Source organism: Gymnoscopelus microlampas (genome assembly GCF_963454915.1).
Source record: "Gymnoscopelus microlampas genome assembly, chromosome: 16".
Taxonomy (NCBI): domain Eukaryota; kingdom Metazoa; phylum Chordata; class Actinopteri; order Myctophiformes; family Myctophidae; genus Gymnoscopelus; species Gymnoscopelus microlampas.
Window position 1 is genome coordinate 19,149,560 of NC_139953.1, and position 13,183 is coordinate 19,162,742.

General features: G+C 41.1%; 1 protein-coding gene across 1 annotated transcript; it reads right to left on the reverse strand.

Annotated features, from left to right (window-relative positions):
* Window positions 1-167: 167 nt before the first annotated feature.
* Window positions 168-11,443, reverse strand: stmn4 (stathmin-like 4). The gene is made up of 6 exons (XM_084082990.1): window positions 11,404-11,443; window positions 5,673-5,795; window positions 4,889-4,984; window positions 3,026-3,234; window positions 1,889-2,080; window positions 168-336 (listed from the first exon to the last, which is right to left on the reverse strand). Exons 2-6 carry the CDS (start codon window positions 5,683-5,685, stop codon window positions 277-279), a joined length of 570 nt encoding a protein of 189 aa, XP_083939116.1. The 5' UTR covers window positions 5,686-5,795; window positions 11,404-11,443; the 3' UTR covers window positions 168-276.
* Between the last annotated feature and the right edge of the window lie 1,740 nt (window positions 11,444-13,183).

Here is a 13,183-nt window from a genome sequence, read left to right on the forward strand (position 1 = left end):
ACTTATGAATCTTTACCCCCCACGCTCCTTTAGAAAAACAAAGACTGTTTTGGAGTTTCTCCATGAAGAGTTTATACAACTTGTTGTAGAATCGTTACAGCACACATAAAACACAAAACCTTGCCTTTTCTCCTGGGTTTATTTTCAAGTACTTTTGATTCCTGCACTGTTTTGATCTCCTTTTTTCATTTTTTTAATTCATGACAAAAAAACCCCCAGCTCTACTCTCTTTCTCTCACCCTGTCTCTTCCTCCTTTACTCCCTCGCTCCACTTGTCTACCGGCAGGCTTCTTCCTTCATTTCCTTGTTCTTCCTCACTTCCTCTGCATGTTTATCCTGCAAGACACAAGAGACAACAATCGTAACATCAGTAACATCATTTGCATTTGTGAAAGCCTTAGCTTGAAAGAGAAGAGAACAATAAACATTTGAGCAAGAATATAAAAACTCTACCCCATGTAAAATTCATGAATGTCAACAAGGATAAAAATGGAAATGTTCCAGAAGTTTTTTTTTGGGAATGCCAAAAGTAATCTTATCAAACAGAATGTTTATTTAAGAATAAAATATGGCAAATAGACATAGTTATGGTAGGCTTTTGACATGACAAAGTATGGGTGTTACCAATGATAGTTAATAGATAATTCGCCATTATTTAACTGCCAATATTGTGACAATAGTTCATGTTTCAACTTGTCAACTTGTTCATGTTTGCTATTGCACACCTACCTGCAATTGTAGGCTACATTTATTAGGCCAATCAAGGACTACTCAAGTACTCATGGGTTTTAAGCATTTCTATTCATTGAAAATGGTGTTGAAGTTAATCATGATTGTTTGGCTCCTGTCTCTCCAACAGTACCGGTGATCCTCTATTAGATTGTGAGAAGATACCAAGTATTGTAGAGGAGGTGGGGTGTTTGTTTAATTCAAGAGCTCTCTAAAATGTTAAATGATCATGTGAATGATGTGGCGCCTCAAATAATGTATTTAGAATTAGATTTGTGAAACAGTGTCATTGTGTAGAAAACTCCTGGAGCGTAGTTAGCCTTATTTGAGTTAAGTGTTTACCAATTACTAACTGATGTCATTTCATTTGGAAGGTTCCACCGACTTCCGGGCGTCAAGTTGACGCTCATGTGTGGAAGCACCCAATTGGGGGAGAGCTGCCAGTGCCCTTCATGGGAGAGTATTTCCTTTTATATCTTTGGGAAAAAAACAACATTTTCTATTTTATGCCAGACTTATTTTTTTGTGGTTATTCAAGTCATCAAGTGCCTAGGCTGAACTGTGACTGTACATTATGCCATATGCTGCACGGGAATGTTTTATCTGTGTTTTTAAATAAATACAAAAAATCTGCATTCTTGGACTTAAATTCAATTCTTTGGCGCCTTTAGCCACCAGCCAACTGTTACAGTGAAATTAACAATATTTGGAGTTAGGCCAACATCATGGCATGGTAACTAGGCTACTACACATCCCAAACCTCTACCAAAGTGTAATTGTGGTTTAATGTTCCGTTCCATTTCGTGTAGTAGTAGCAGCCATATGAGCCAGCCAACATGCACAATAGCCGAACCAGCTGTTGGACCTGAATGAAATGGAACCTTAATTAGTATAATTGGTAACACCTGTGTTTACAATTTCATGCCAATGTGGCAGCAGTGAAAAAAAGCTCTATTCAGGATTTTCTATTTGGAGTAGCCTATCTACATCAGTAGTTCTCAAACATTTCATTTCAAGGACCCCCAAAATGATATGTATTTGGGCACGGACCCCCATCTGAAAATGTTTTGTGCCAGGGACCTCCAGAAAAGAAAAGAAAAAAAAATTAAATGACTTACAGCCAAGAGAAAAGAAAATATGTTGCAAAAACTTTCTGTACCTTCTCCTGCAGCCTCTCCAACATGGCGGCCAGCAGAGCCTCGCGGTTCTCCTTGTTGGCCTCCATCTTCTGCTCCAGCTTCTCCTTGGCGTTCTTGATGAAGTTGTTGTTCTCCTCAAAGGCCTTCTGGATGACCTCGCGTTCATGCTCCCTCTTCTCCGCCAGGTGCTTCAGCAGCTCCGCCCCCTGGCACTAGAGGGCGACACACACAGAACAGAGGTACAGTCGACCATAGACACGGAGGCAAGCAGCTGGTAAACAACACACATTTTTAGTCATTTTATCTTTCCAGGTTGTTGTGCAGTATCTCAACTTTTCTTTGAAGTGACCTTTTTTGAATAATTGATTCATAGACTACACACAGAGGAATATGGGTATCATTTCTGTACCCAAAAGGTACATTTGTCATTAAAGTACCCTGTGCATTGGTACAGGCTACTTAAATGGCCCGTATGGTGACAACTGTGGACCTTTACCTAATTTTAAAGGTACAACATCGTTGTTGGCCACTTAAGGTACGTTGTTGTACCTTTTTTTTGACCAGGAGGAGGAGCTACAGCACTCAGATGAAGTTTGTGAGGGAAAAGATAGAGAGAGATTTAACAGTATCTTTTGTTTTGAGCAAATGTGTTTACCTTGGTGATTAGTAATAAGATACACTCATTGGAGTAAGAAGCACTTAAAACTAGAAGTTGTTGACTCAACATCAATCTGCTGCCAGTCTGCATGGTCAGAGGCTGGTCTGGAGCCAAGAGCAGACAGGCTACATGGCCGACTTGGAACATTTACATTTTCTATCCTGTGACCTGAAGATGTGACCTATAGGTCACATTATCTTCACAGGTGTCATAGGAGAGTAAAATGGCAAAAAGGTATTGGCATCAACTGGAAACATCAATGCTCCTTAAAAATAAACAAACGTGGCACTGAATACATATTTTCACCTTCCATCGTCCATTACATTGAAATGATGAATTCATGGATATTTAATTGCTTGCTTTAGGCTTTTTGCTTTCCTTCCACAAGCTATATGTCCCTCCCTTAACCCCTAACTCCTCTCTCCTCTCCTCTCCTCTCCTCTCCTCTTCTCTATTGTCATCCTTTTTTCTATCCTCTCTTTATGCCCATCCCTCTCACCTTTCTCCTCTCCTCAGCAGCCTCCAGTTTCTTCTGGATCTCCTCCAGGGAGGGGTCTCGGCGCTGCGGCATGGAGGTGTTGAGGTCCGGCACACCATCAAAGGATGGGGGCTTGAGGATCACCTCGAAGGCCTGGCCAGAGGCTCGTTTGTTCAGTTCAATCACCTCCACGTCCTTGATGACACACCAGCCGCCCAAATCCACGGCATCTGTCAGGGTATGATGATATATATACAGTATGATATACAGGAGTGTTTCCCAAGCACTGGGTCGGGACACATGTTTGGTTCACGGGCCCATTTGTATGGGTCACGAGTAAGTAACCATTTTTTCCCCCTTACTATGTTTTTTTTGGTATTATTTCAAAAAGTACAAAAAATCAAACATTTTAAGAATTGAAAGAATATTTTGAATATTCAACAGAATTTCATTTCACAAAAAAATAAAGAAATTCCATTAAAAAAGTAGTGAAAATAGCCGATCCACAAGCTCACAACTTGTCGCAAGCTTGTAGATCGATTATTTTCACTAGTTTAGGTCCTGGGGAAACATCATATGTCTCTTATGGGTCTCGAGCTAAAACGTTTGGGAACCACTGTTATACTTGTGTGTATTTTTTCTCAGAAAATAAGTCATTTTACAATAATCTTTTTATTCAGGGATTAGGGGCAAATAACGGACCTATTGAATCAATCGGTCTGTTATTCTTTATTTTGTTCAAGGTTTCTTTATTTTATATTTTCACAAACAGGTCAATAACAAAAAGCATACAAAAACAGTGTATGTTAACCCCCCCCCCCCCCCCCCCCCCCCACAAAGAACCTAGAACTAAATCTGTATTATTCCGAGAATATGTCCTATTCTCGGAATAATACAGATTTAGTTTTGCTTGGACCTTGCTTCCACAGTCTCCGCACATGAAAGGGCTCCGCAAAGCTTCAGTAAAAGTTAAAGGACCATACCGGTGGTTTAGCCCATTGACTATGGTATACTTGGCATTACTGACATTACTGACCATTTTCCAAAGTATACTTTTATTTCTAAATGTTTTTTCTTAAAGACCACTTTCAACCTAGCATCCCTATTTTGAGCACGCATGTCACTATAGACCAGATCAGTAGATCAGTGGTTCTCAAACTTTTTCATGTCAAGGACCCCATAATTGACACTTATTAGCCCGCGGACCCCCATTTAATGACATTTATATCTCTGGGACCCCAATTTATATTGTAAAATCAATGTTAATTTAACTCTGAGAGTGTCCAAATGGAACCAAATGGATTTGGTTCCGTTCCATTTGGACACTCTCAGAGTTACAGACCCATAAAGGTCCATTTGGTTCCTACCCATCATTTAGCTGGGGACCCCCTGGAGCCCCCTCAAGTACCCCTGGGGGTCCCCGGACCCCACTTTGAGAACCAATGCAGTAGATAACAAACGTGTACAGCGTTTTTTCCAGGTGGAATGTCTATGGATATCTACACTACATAAAATAAACTGTCCGGAACATTAGCTATGTGTAGTTTGTCAACCTGTGGATATTTAGAACAAAATAATATATTTCAAATAGTCAATTAACAATAGATAAGTGATAACTGGAAGACACCTTATTTCTGTCTTCCAGAAATAAGGTTAATGAATAATACTGCTCCATTGTGATGCTGGCGGAGTTATCTACCCGGAAATACATCATCAAGAATCAAACTGTTTCGAACATTTTCAAAATAGCAGATCTACATGCTCACCTCACATCATCGCGACACGTATGGTTGTAGATCGGCTATTAAAACGAAGAAAGGAACTGACACACAAGGTTTCATGCTACAGCAGATATGGAGTTAATACTGATGTGCTTTATGTCACCTTCTGCTTTGTATGAAGGCTTGTCTGCAGTCTGTGGATTCAGGCAGGCACACAACAGAGACACCAGGGGGAGCTCTTTCATCTTCTCTTTGTAGGCTGAGGACAATGAGCACACATCTTTTACAGTCTATGGCACACATGCACACACGCACGCACGCACGCACGCACGCACGCACGCACGCACGCACGCACGCACGCACACACACACACACACACACACACACACACACACACACACACACACAGCTTGTGTGGCCGCTGACAGCTGAATCTAAATCTCTTTTTAAGAAAATAATTGGCGTCATTAGTAATAATTGCATTGCCTGCATTGCCGGCAATAATAAATTATCTACCAATTAGTCTCTGCTTTGAGGAAAATGTGTGATGCATTTCTATTGAAGCAGGAAGAGGAGTTAAATATGCAGTAATTGGAAACAAAACCCTTCCATAAAAGAAAGATGATTAGTAAAAAGTTGCACATTTGTATGCAAATGTCTTATAATGACTCAATGATTTAATGGTAGTAATGCAGACCTCTTCCATGCATGCAGTCATTAAGATAAGATTAGATGTTAATATCTTTGGGTCACAAATTATGGGGAAATGTAATACATGTGCAGTTAAAGCTTCAATCTTCATTGTTATCTTAACTCTGATGAGTTTGGTTCCATCTGTACACTCTTAATACTGAGGATTTGACTATGTATGGTCAAGATATGGGTTTAGACAGAGGCGCACGTGTGTCTGTGCTGATGGTTCATTTGACTGCTGTCACTGCACTTACCTGCAAGGGTCATTTTGTCTCAGGGTCTGTCTGTCTGTCTTTCAATCTGTTTGTCTGTCTGTCTGTGTGTCTGGCAGTGTTTCTGTCACGCCAGGGAAACTGAGGATCCTTCTCACTCTGACTCTGAAAGGAAAGAGAGACAGACAGGGGCGGGAGGGGTAGAAACACAATCAGAAAGAGGCAGGAAGAGAAAGAGCAACGGAGAGGAAAGAGGGAGAAAGAAGATGAGAGAAAAATTAGAATTTAATGAAATATAGAATTGGGAGTTGCGTCATGATGCACGGAATCCTGGATTGATTGTATAACCTACGGTTCAAGAGTAACAGGCCAAAATGTGAAGTGGCATATTATAGCCATATACCCATGAGGCCGACATCGGAGGTTCTTCCTTGGCCTACTGGGAGTGTGTGTGCAAAGTTTCACACCGATCGGTCCAACGTGCCTGATATTAGCTGACATACACGCAGACACACAGATGGACAGGGGCAAAAACATAATCTCCGCCTCCTAGCTGTTCCGGACTGGCCGAGATAATAAATAAACAAATAAATAAATTGCATTGTCATTTGTAGAGTCTCTGAGTTACAAATGGTTAAATTAACACTGAGGTTTTTTTTTACAAGCAAAAATAGTAAACTATTAGTCAGGACAGAAGTGTTATCTCTTTCTGACAAAAGTAGGAGCAAGCCTGGCATCCCTATTTTGGGCATGCTATTATGTCCAATCAATGTCCAAAGATTTTCCAAAATGTAAGACAATTCCCCCAAATGTCTGACAATCAAGTTCACGTGGCATGAATCATGATGTGACATTTTTTGAGCTTGTACTGTAGATCGGTTATTTTTGCTATTCATTGTACAACAAAGTATATAAGGATTTAGTGGTTAACGTCAGGAAATAGATTAGGACAGTGAATGAACAGGGGACATTAGCTCTAACCAAATACCAGAACTCCAGTGAGGTCAAAACAAATCCACAATGTCCAAGGCCCTCTTGAGAGGAGAGGGAAATCTAGGTGTCCCTTCTAGCCAACACCAGGGTTTTAAAGTCTCAATGGAAGCTTAGGCTAGGCAGAACACCTCCAGCCACTGAAGATGTAGTAGAAGTTATATTGTACTGATGTACAGATTGGTTAAAATAACATTTAATTCATTTAAATAAGTCTAGGATTGTAGCTTTAACATCAGAGCATTACAATATCATTCAAAGAAAATGTATATCTTGAGTATATTAACAGTTATATGTTGATTCACGCTAGTAAAGCAAATTAAATCTGCTCAGACACTGCAAAGAGCAAAGCTGATAGAGAGAGAGATGCAAACTAGGCAGAGAGAGAGAGAGAGAGAGAGAGATGGAAGGAGAGAGCCCAAAAATCAAAGCCAAGTGTAACCACTCCCATCAGCTGCTTCCCTTCTCTCTCTCCCTCTCTCCCTCTCTCCCTCTCTCCTCCATGTTAGATGGTATGCCCAGTCAGCACTGAATTTATGTACATGTGAAGGATGCTGTAAATCTGTCCCTCCTCTGCTATGCAGGCCTTCATGGACTCGATAGAGACAACTTTTATTTAACCTGCAGAGAAGAAGCTCTCTCCTATACAGACAGACAGACAGACAGACAGACAGACAGACAGACAGACTGTATTTATAAGTATTTATTGTACAAATGATAGTAGTATAAAAAAATAAAACTACATCAGAGAAGAAGCCCACTAAACTGTATGCAATAGTTCACTATGTGAAAATGGCTGCCTGAGACAGAGAGAGCTAGAGTGAAGGAGAGAGAGAGAGCGAGGGAGGGAGAGAGAGAAGTCTCATTAAGTGCATTCACTCCTCTGACATGCCCCCCTAGAGGAACGACCACACAAGGACGTGTATGAAAAAAAAAACCTCATACTGCATGCACACACACACACACACACACACACACACACACACACACACGCACACGCACAGTAAACGCACTACCGCTCAGTTGTGTCCGGTGCAATAACATCCATTTTCTACTGTAAAGGACACCTGGAAGAACATGCTTGCACGTAGACACGTGCAAGCATACACACACACACACACACACACACACACACACACACACACACACACACACACACACACACACACACACACACACACACACACACACACACACACACACACACACACACACACACACACACACACACACACCTGCTCTCCTCATCTTGTGAAAGCACCCAGGTTGCTGATCAGTGAAATGTTTCCTGCAGGGGTAAGCTGTCCATTGCGTTTGTCAATAGAGAAACGGAGAGGGAGAGAGAGAGAGAGAGAGAGAGAGCGAATGCTGCAGAGGGAATGAACTTGGTTGTAAAAAGGCCACAATACACTTGGAGAATAGTTTCATGACACATTTTCCCCTTCCTTTTCTGTAGCATAGCAGAGAGACATGAGCCTGAGGACAGAGAGACAAGGACATTCAATGATGCAACACAGGTCTCCGGCTGGAACTGAGCCAGGGATATATTATTTGCTATTACGTTATTATCCACCGATGTGCCCCATCATTCCATGTTTTTGTTCTGCTTCCGCTTTCACTATACTTACACAACACTTTAGCATTGTTCTTTTGCACCTGGTGTGCTAGCTGAGTCTGGTAAATGTACACTTTAGGCGTCGAGCCAAACCCGATCACTCATTAGATGCTGTAGGGAACAAACCACTCATTTACAGGACGGTCTAGACCACTGGTTCTCAATGTGGGGTCTAAGCGCTCTTTAAGGGGGTTCCAGCTAAATGATTCATATCTGTAGGAGCCAAATGGACCCTTACGGGTCTGTAACTCGGAGAGTGTACAAATGGAACCAAATAGGCCCTTACGGGTCCATTTGATTCCATTTTTACACTATCAGAGTCAAATTAACACTGATTTTACAGTCTAGATTAAAAATCTTGTATCAAATGGTGGGGTGGGGGGGGGGGGGGGTTCCGTGGTCTAATGCATTGGTTCTCAAAGTGGGGTACTTGAGGGGGTTCCAGGGGGTCCCCAGCTAAATGATGGATAGGAACCAAATGGACCCTTATGGGTCTGTAACTCTGAGAGTGTACAAATGGAACCAAATGGACCCGTAACTGGTCCATTTGGTTCCATTTGTACACTGGGGTCCCAGAGATATAAATGCCATTAAATGGGGGTCCGTACTCCGTAGCCCTAATGCATGTCAAATTGAAATTAAAATGGTAGAGAATCACTGCTAGAGAGACGTAAAAATCTAATCTTACGGGGGTCCCTGGCTTATCTTTTCAAATGGGGGTCCGTGGGCTAATAAGTGTCAATTTGGGGGTCCTTGACATGAAAAAGTTTGAGAACCACTGGTCTAATGCATATCAAACTGGGGGTCCTTGAAATGAACATGGTTGAGAATCTCTGGTCCAGCACCACCCTGCCACCCTGCCACTACTACAGCCTGTACACTCTTGGAGCAGGTGAGTCAGATATTAATCCCTGCATCCCGGCTGTGAGGCAATGTTTCACATCTCATATCCTTCAATTATGCATGGATTTCAATGTACTGTAGGAAGCCAGCCAGAGATATTCTGCCACGTTGTGGCTGAAATATATAAAACGAATATCAAAATATATCAAAATATATCAAATCAAAGGTGCAAAGTACTTAAAAAATAAAATCAGCAAGAGAATAAAAACACTAATATAACCATAAAATGTGTGGTGAGAAATAAAACATGGAAGAATGGAATAAATCGAATAATAAAAATTATGGAAAAATAATTATGGAAAAATAATAAAAAATCAAAATTATGGAAAGGCCTTTCAATTAAAGCATGTTTTAAGGGATTTAAAAGAAATGTTAAAATGAGACATTGATTTAAGCCTGAGATTGTTACATCATTGTAGCCTATTAGTCTTACCATGGCAACTACACATAGTACTGTACATTTCTCAATGTTATTCTAATTCCAAGAGTGTACCAATGGAACCAAATTGGACCCGTACTGTGCAGTTTTGTTTTCAGTATTAAAAAGCAAAGAACAAGGAGCCTTTGATTTGTCAAAACAAATAGTCCAAATGATTGAAACCACACTAAAATGTAATTGGGCTGAGATCTACAGTATGTGTTCACCATAATGTAGAACAACACACATTTACCCATATTTAGCACGCCGATGATAGAAAATGAGGGCTGAATTCCATTATTGTATGAATGTACAAACTGGTTTTCTTGCTGCCAAATGCTTCAGATTTAAACATATATTTTCTAAAATTATGTCCAGTGTAAGCCAATAAATAATAACATAATCCATAATGGATTTAGTTTTCCCCATCCCCAGCAGTCATTATGAGAGTAAGTATCAAATGATCTTTTAATGGCCAGATATCACATTTTGATATGAAACTTCCTATGCAGGCTCTACCACAGATGGCCCCAGTGACCTGGACAAACTGTCTGACTCCCAAGAGATATCAACTTTCCAAGAGAGAATCGAAGGTAAGTTTCTCTGTTGACTATGGTGGAATTCAAACTGTATTATGCTAATGCAAAGCATGTTGTGTTTGAATGCAATTAACAAGGACAGGGTTGATTGTGGGGACAAGCTGTCCTTTTCCCTAAGTTTTTAAAATAAGGCACTGAACGGAGAGGAAACCAAATATTTACTGCTCATCTAAGAGGGGAGATATTGGGCGTGTGAGCTTCAGGCATGGCTACTTGTCAAACAGTATTGTAGTAGTAGTGTTCTATTCGATACCAGGGTCTACATCCCCCAATAGAAGAGTAGGGAGTCCACATCCAAGCACTGCAGATGTATTTATATTGTATTAACATACTCTAGCTATGCAGGAAGACAACAAGATAAGTACACAGTCCACCTCTAGGTTAATTGATACGGTTAATTTAACGCTGACAGTTTACAAATGTATTTTTTTTGTGTCTCTGAGTTTAATTCACACTAAAGCTTGAGTTACACTTCATTTGCGAGCCTTGCTGCGTGCCGAAAATAGCAGATCTACAAGCTCTGTGTACTGTAAAAGATACATGACATGTCAACAACGAGGGAGCATCAAAGTAAAGCATAGCAGCATGACGAACATCTCAGTGGGTACACTGACGGTGGAACGGCTCAAACACTAATAACCTGTCTTGTCCCATCTGATCTATCGATCCCTGATTAATAGTTGCATTATGCAATGGCAAGAAACTTCTGTGCATACATTATGTGCATTACCTGACAGTGCAACCTGCTTACACACACACACACACACACACACCCACACGCGCACGCATGCCCGTGCATGCGCGCGGGCACACACACACACACACACACGCGCATGCGCGCACACACGCACGCAGCACACACACACACACACACACACACACACACACACACACAGTATCTCTCTAGCATGCAGGAGTAAAGCTGCATTATGGCACAGATGGAGGATCAATAATAAATGACACAGACTACACAGAATGTGAGCACACCTAGCGCGCTCTCCTCCCTCTCTCTCTCTCTCTTTCTGTCTCCTGACAGCGGGCGACACTGCACACTGCATCATTCCTGTCTTTACTCTGCTAGTCCTGTCTCTCACACACACACACACACACACACACACACACACACACACACACACACACACACACACACACACACACACACACACGCTAATACGCTTTCTTGCTACACTGCTCCTAGGTCAGAAACATACAGTACTGTCCATATATTTGGTTGTATCTTTGACTTACCCTCTTTTCTATGATTCTTTGGTGAGGATAGAGGTGGTAACTACGGTTACCCTGTCTGGCTCCTCAGATACAGGCGCCGGGGCAACAGCATCAGCAGCAGCAACACTTCTGGGTGCATGACATCACCAGGCACAGCTCTTATTGGTACAGGCCACTGCCAGCATCAGTCTCCCCGAGCCAATGATAGGGAAGAGGAAGGAAAGGGGGGCGGGCTTTTGGTGTCTTTTGTGTTGTGCTGCAGGGTGGGAGATAAAAACTGTATTATAATTATGTGGTGCAGGAGGGGCATGTGTGTGTGTGTGTGTGTGTGTGTGTGTGTGTGTGTGTGTGTGTGTGTGTGTGTGTGTGTGTGTGTGTGTGTGTGTGTGTGTGTGTGTGTGTGTGTGTGAGAGAGAGAAAACAGGTGCACTGCTGGGCAATGCACAGATATCTAAATAATTTAGGTTTTTAACTGTAAACACAGGAACAAAGAGGAAATCTTTAGTGCATGAAAGACATGCAATTCATTGTGTGTGTGTGTGTGTGTGTGTGTGTGTGTGTGTGTGTGTGTGTGTGTGTGTGTGTGTGTGTGTGTGTGTGTGTGTGTGTGTGTGTGTGTGTGTGTGTGTGTGTGTGTGTGTGTACGCTCATATGCACATGCATGTGTCCTGTCATTGATTGATTGATTGATTGAAATTTGTATTAGGCAAAAGAATGTAAAACAACACAGTTACATTTATAATGCTTTTGTCTAAAAGGTCCGGCCAAAAAAGTCCTTGCGGGCTTGTTTCCGTTGGGGTCCTAACATGCTGTACAACTTTTAGTCACAGCATATATCATTTTACACTAATACACTTATTTATTATAAATAGATTATTATTTATTATTACTACTGTTACTACTATGTAGGCCTACTACTAACATTATATTAACCACTTAAGCCCTTTATACTTTGTCGTACCATGAACAGTGAAAGTAGCTGATGTGCAAGCGTTGCATTGACACTTGTTGTGAGGTTATAGATTTTCGCAATTTTGGAATTTGTAAGAAAAAAAAGAAATACAAAGAAATCTTTACTTACAATGACATGCCCAAAAGAGGGATGCCAGATTGAAAGTGGTTAATTATAATGATAATTTGTGTTGTTTTTATTCATCCAGGCTGTAGGCTACAAATTGATTTAACATTAAAAGAATTGGAAATGGTCAAAACAGGAGAAGCACAGGGCTGAATGTGTTCCCGCCCTTTGATCTTCTATGCAGCTCACATATTCTACATGATGTCACTACACTGTCTGGATGAAAACACCATGTCGTCCATGTCGGGTGGAAACCTTGTATGTCCAAAACTGTTACTTTTCAGGAAATGGAAATAGAACCACATGTGTTCCAATGGATTCAATGTAGTTATTATTTAGTCATAAGCTCTTTTTTAATACTTTTCATTGGTTAAATGTTTATAAAACCCACACTTAATCACGTTCACTTAAACTTAATCTTCTATTTAAAAAGATATAAGTATAAATGAAGCCAAAAATAGCAGATCTACAAGCTTGTGAGCTTGTAGATCGCTGTTTTTGCTACCTTTGTGTTACACTCTAGAATGACAAAGTAGGGCATTCATTTACGAAAAAAATATGAATAGTTGAAATGTGGAGATACAAGGTTTCTATCAGACAGCGACGAATTGTGCACCATGTGTGCTAACACCGCCCTGATAGAGCGAGAGAGAGAGAGAGAGAGAGAGAGAGAGAGAGAGAGAGAGAGAGAGAGAGAGAGAGAGATAGAGGAGGTCACAGTCA